The sequence below is a fragment of the Quercus suber genome, unplaced genomic scaffold (genome assembly GCF_002906115.3).
Source record: "Quercus suber isolate HL8 unplaced genomic scaffold, Cork oak 2.0 scaffold_368, whole genome shotgun sequence".
NCBI classification, from domain to species: domain Eukaryota; kingdom Viridiplantae; phylum Streptophyta; class Magnoliopsida; order Fagales; family Fagaceae; genus Quercus; species Quercus suber.
Window position 1 is genome coordinate 182,880 of NW_027069820.1, and position 5,734 is coordinate 188,613.

General features: G+C 34.3%; 1 protein-coding gene across 1 annotated transcript; it reads right to left on the reverse strand.

Annotated features, from left to right (window-relative positions):
- Window positions 1-2,475: 2,475 nt before the first annotated feature.
- LOC112016240 (F-box/LRR-repeat protein At3g26922) lies at window positions 2,476-5,153 on the reverse strand. Its single transcript, XM_065760459.1, has 3 exons — window positions 4,489-5,153; window positions 3,638-3,814; window positions 2,476-2,983 (listed from the first exon to the last, which is right to left on the reverse strand). The coding sequence occupies exons 1-3, from the start codon at window positions 4,981-4,983 to the stop codon at window positions 2,726-2,728; spliced, it is 930 nt and encodes a 309-aa protein (XP_065616531.1). The 5' UTR covers window positions 4,984-5,153; the 3' UTR covers window positions 2,476-2,725.
- Between the last annotated feature and the right edge of the window lie 581 nt (window positions 5,154-5,734).

Here is a 5,734-nt window from a genome sequence, read left to right on the forward strand (position 1 = left end):
AAAAAAAAAAAAAAAAAATCATTTCCATTTGATATTGGGTATTTTAAAGGTGAGATAGATCAAATAGAAGTGGAAAGATACTGAAGTTTATACGAACTTTGCCAATGGAGATGGCCAAGTTCTCACTTCTGATATTATTAATACCTTACAACATCAAGAGAGGGAAGCAAGAGAGCAAGACCGTTTAGCATTGATAAGTTCAAATGATTGAGTAAGTATGTTTTCATATCATGTACAGATGATATTGATAGTTCATAGCAAAGGGTGGGATAATGGCCAAATGGGCTTCATTAATGAGAAATTATAGAATACTTCCAGAATATCATAAATGCGTGCTTAACTCTCTCTCTCTCACATAATAGTGAGACACAATTTATGTGAGAAAGAGAGAGAGAGGAGTTAGAATTTATGATACTTCTGAAATATTCAATAATTTTCCTTCATTAATAGTTGAGAGAATGGATTTTTTGAATTTCCTTGACACTCGTCCCCCCAGGCTGCCACAAAAGAAAAATAGAAAAGACTTGATGGCATGATTTGTACCATTAATTATTAGTTGCCACAAGAGCGTACGCGGAATGAAATTTGTTTTTTACTTTCTAATTAAACCATGGGACTGATACAGTTTAGTTTCTTCTATGACAGGTGTGACTCAACTACAAAGACAAGTACATTAAAAAATATTTTCAACTTATCAACGAAGGGAACCATTATAGTTAGCTTGCACATTGATCTATATATACTCACTAGCTACCAAATTTGGAAGGTTACAAGCCTAAACCATCACCAAATTCCCACTGTAACATAACTTGGGGTATCAGATCTTATATCAAATAACCCAACTAGATGGAATTGTCAAAAAGTGATACGCACCTTAAAAAACTTTAGTCACTAAAAAGGTCTTACTCAATAAACAGAGTTTCCACTTTTGCGCAGGTTTAAGAAAGGTTAAGGTAACAACCATTATACCAATTCATAGAAGAGGATGACTCCCGAAATCAAACCCAATACCCTTTTTGTGGAAAACACTTGCCATCAAATCAAGGCTCAACTTCTAAAAAGAATAAAAGTTACTAAAAATTCTCCAAATCAAACAACCACAGGAAAACAAAAATGCCATGGATACCAAGCTCTTCTAGGCAGTTCGCTATTAGAGAAGAATTTAAAGTGTAGTTTATATATTTTCCCATTTCAAGAATCATACTGTCAATGTCACCATGACCATTTTTCTTTTATACATTACAGGCTGAGATACAATTCTTATCTCACTAATTAGAAACATTCTTAAATACATAGAAAAGAGAACAACTATAAAAGTAGAATATGCAAAGAAGGTCCTCTTCATCAACTCGCTCTCTTCTTGAAATATATTAAAAGAATGGAAAAATTTAGGTATAGTGAGGTGAATTTAACCACCTATATGGTTGTATTAACTAATGCAACCAAACAATATTAAGCGAAATCAAATTGTACAGTAACTTGTCTCTAAAAAGAGCACCAGATGCTGTGTTTTATTCTATATTCAGGCCTAGCAAAGCAACAAGACTACCAACAAATCATATAATGTTGATACATTCATGTCTCTGCAAATGGTAATCAACATTAGCAGTCAAGAAAAGCATGAAGTATTGCTGAAAAAAAAAAAATGATAAGAGCGAAAAGAGTAATCAAGAAAAACCAACCTTTAGACACCATTTGCCAACAATAAGTTTCTTCACTTGATGCAGATTCTCAAAAAGTTCACTCACAACTTCTACGCTGTCCTTACGAACTTCCTCCTCCTCGTCACTTCATAATCTATCCATATTTTGAAATCAAGCTTAACCTTAACCAATGCCGACCCGTCCTTTTACCTCATACTTCTTACGATAAAAATTCCCCAGGATTTCCAAAGACTCAATCTTTGGAGCCACAATTTCCAATTCTATCGGCTCATGGCATTTCGAATAACAAGAATCTATCACCAGTTTTCTCAAACTCTCCGATAAATATATCAAACCGATTAAAGTCAATAAAATTTTACAATTTCAAGAATTCAAGTCTAGGACTGCCCATTAACACTTCATTTATCACATCTTCAGACAAGGCCGTGTACCCAATACACAAGAACTTGAGTGAACTCCAACCCACTAACCCTTGAGAATTATATTTCATAGAAATGAAAATCCAATTCAGAAACAAACTCATCAGCATAGAGATGCTGCGGCAATGTGTATCCATCATTTCCATAAGGGTTTAAATGAGGAGCTGATAAACATAGACTAAGTTGGTCTGCCTTAGCAGTGAAAAAAGAAAATGCAACTACTGCAAGACTTCCAACAAGCACAGGCAGCACCTCCAGCTAATCTAATTTCATTGTGTTTCATTTTGTATTGATAATGAGATGTATTGGTATTTAGCCAAAAAGATATGCATTGGTCAGTTCCTCTGCCAACACAACCAAACACGTTGAAGTGCCTTCAATTGAGATGGAACTTAAGCAACATAACCATTGATATTTAGCATCTTAAAGCAAGTTTAACATCACAATGAAAACATAAGTACATGAAATTGGAAGCTATAGAAATCATAGCAAGATTTTAGATCATTGAACCAGACTAATCTACATAACTACAATTTATTAATGAGAATTTCATCATTTAAGAGCATCAAACAACTTAAAATGATTTTACTAAAATGGGAACATAACCACTGCATGAGGAGAGATTCTGGGGAAGCTTAACAACTATTGAGACACTTGTAGAAATTTAAGTTGCATATTATGTATTCCATTTTGCATAACCCATGGTTCAGTGATAACCATCTTCTCCAATACCTTTGCATTCTTAAGTAGAAATTCTACAACTAAAACGAATACATCCTTTGTGTGCAACCTTTCTCCAAAACCAAAAATCTTGACAGTCTTGAGGCATTGTAGCAAAGACTTGAAATAGACCTCTTTTGATTTCCAATGGTTCACTTCATCATAGATTCTGTCTAGAAACTGCAAAATAGAAGTACATTAGCTCATTTTGAAGTTGACTTTTAAATTATGATATCTTGTCATGTTATAAAGGAGTTGGCGCAGGAAAAGGGAGTTGCTTTGGACATTTCGATTTTGAGGATTTAAGGTTAGGTGACTTTGGAAGGAAAATGGCTGGAAAATAGTAAGAAATGAGGATTATAGGGTTTCTAATGAGAATAGGAATAGTAGGATTTGGAAATCCAACAAAGGGTAATGACTAAAACTTGGGTTGCTGTTCCAGGACAATGAAGAGTAACTCATGCACAGTATTTAGCCTTTTCATGGGGGTATTTGAGGCTATTTTCATGGATTGGTGATTTGGGATCTTGGGGTTTAAAGGGTGATAAATCAATGGGCAAAGATTGGGTCTAGTGCTTTCGTGCATTGGACCCGTGAGGATTACGATATGTGTCCACTTTGGGCATGTGTCATGATCTTAAAGGGTCACATGTATTCTTTTCTTTCATTTTATTCTATCTAAAATCATGGCCCTTATTACTTCCTTAATAGACACATTAAACTAAATTTATATTATATATATATATATATATATATATTGTTTATATTTTAGTATTATCTTCACTAAAGTTCCTATGATATGACATCCAGGAAACTGGACCAAGAAAAACAAACCTCTGAGTCGTGGTTGGAGAATATGATATCTATAACCAATGTCTCCACATAAGGTGAACTTTGAAGCAGGCTTGCAATGCCAGGAAGATTCCATTTTTCCATGCTTGTTTTCATCATTAGACATTTGCAATTTAACACTGGAGAAGACAGATGTTTCACTGACATTATAGACAGAACCTACGTCCATCAAAGTAAAAGGAAGAACACAATAAGGTAAAGTGAACAATAGAATAAACCACACGACCAATTGTAATATACAACCCCAGAGAACAATTTAGCTAACATGTTTTCCAGAACACTAACTTAAATAAATGTCAATATGTCCTATATGACAATAAAATAAAAGAGGCCTTTTTGGAACCTTGATTAATAGTTGACAAATCATCATGAAGAATCATTATTTGGCACTAAAGCAAGTGCCCTACACCTCATCATGAAACTAAAAGCAGTGTATCCTTTATCTGGCACTTCTTCATACCATAAAATTCCCCTATAATTTCTAAAGACTCGATCTTTGGAGCAACAGTTTCCAATTCCGGGTAGTCTTCAGAATAAGAATCCATCACCAATTTTTTTAAACTCTCGGACACAATATCCAACCGATTAAGCTAATTACAACTACGCAATTCCAAGAATTCAAGTCTAGGACTACCCAATAACACTTCATTTAGCACATCTTGGTGCAAAGCCAAATTCCAAAGACACAAGCGCTTGAGTGAACTCCAACGTACTAACCCATTAGGCTTAATTTCGCAAGCTCTAAAATTCAACTCAGAAACAAACTCATTGGCGTAGAGATGCTGGGGCAATTTGTAAAAACAAGATGATAAAAGTAGATTAAGTTGGTCTACCTTGGCAGTTGTGGCGAAACGAACCCAAAGATCGACACGAGGCTTTAGCTTTGGATTGTACTCGACTTCGACGGAGAAATTTGTGAGTTTCGAAGCTCTGTGTAGGAGCAGGACATTATCCACAAAATTGGCGCGATCGGCGGCGTGTCGGAAGTAATAATCTGCTAAACGGAGAGAGGGAACGAAGTTCCAGAGATAGGCCCATCTTTTGGATAAAACGCCTGTTCTGACAGCGTCTATAGTGCACAAAGAGGAGAGAATGGTGAGGAGGATGGAGTCAGGTAAGGTGCTGATTCGATCTTCTTCTTCTACGATTGGTCCATGTTTGCGGCGCTTGCTTGGACAATCATCGCTTGAGCTTGACTCTTCTTCTTCTTCTTCTTCTTCAGAATTCATGGGGTTTGTAGCATGGCTGGAACTATCAGTGGAATAGGGAGCGCTCTCTTCGCTGGAAGTTGAGCCTCTTTCGCTAGAACCATAGCTTTCTTCCTCCATTCTCACTCAGCTCAATAGTGAATGGTGAGATGCGGACACTTTCTCAGTTCTCTGAAATTCTATTCTTCCTCCATTCTCACTCAGCTCAATGGTGAATGGTGAGATGCGGACACTTCTCAGTTCTCTGAAATTCTATTCTTCCTCCCCAATAGCAGTGAAGCACTCATTTTGGGTAAAAAAAACAAAAACAAAACAAATCAAAATTTGTAAAATTACACAATTTTGTTTAAAAATGACCAAGTCAACTTATAATTATGTTAATTTACAAATTTGTTATAATAAATTTACACTAGTATTATTTATTTTTTATTTAGGTTTATTTATTTATTCTTTTCGTCAAATGATGAAGAAAGAGAATAGATTGTGATTGATTTGTATGAAGAGAGCAATACAATTTTATAAAAAAAAAATTATAAAAAACTAAATAAAAAAAATTGATATTTTAATAAAATGTAATGTAAAATAAAAATATGACATGAATTGTTTTAAAGAGTGAATAGGTAAGATAAAAAAATAAAATAAAAAGGTAGATTTTTAAAATGAATGAGCTACCCCATTTTTTTTTCATTGTTATATTTTACAATTCCAAGTTTCATATAAGGGCATTCTCATCAACAATTGTAAAAAATTTAGTATTTACAATCTCAAAACACTACTTTTACAATTTTAACATCTCATTTTACAATATACCAGACATCAAAACTTCTTCTTTTTTTACAACTTCATTTAAATATTATTTCTTTTATAATTT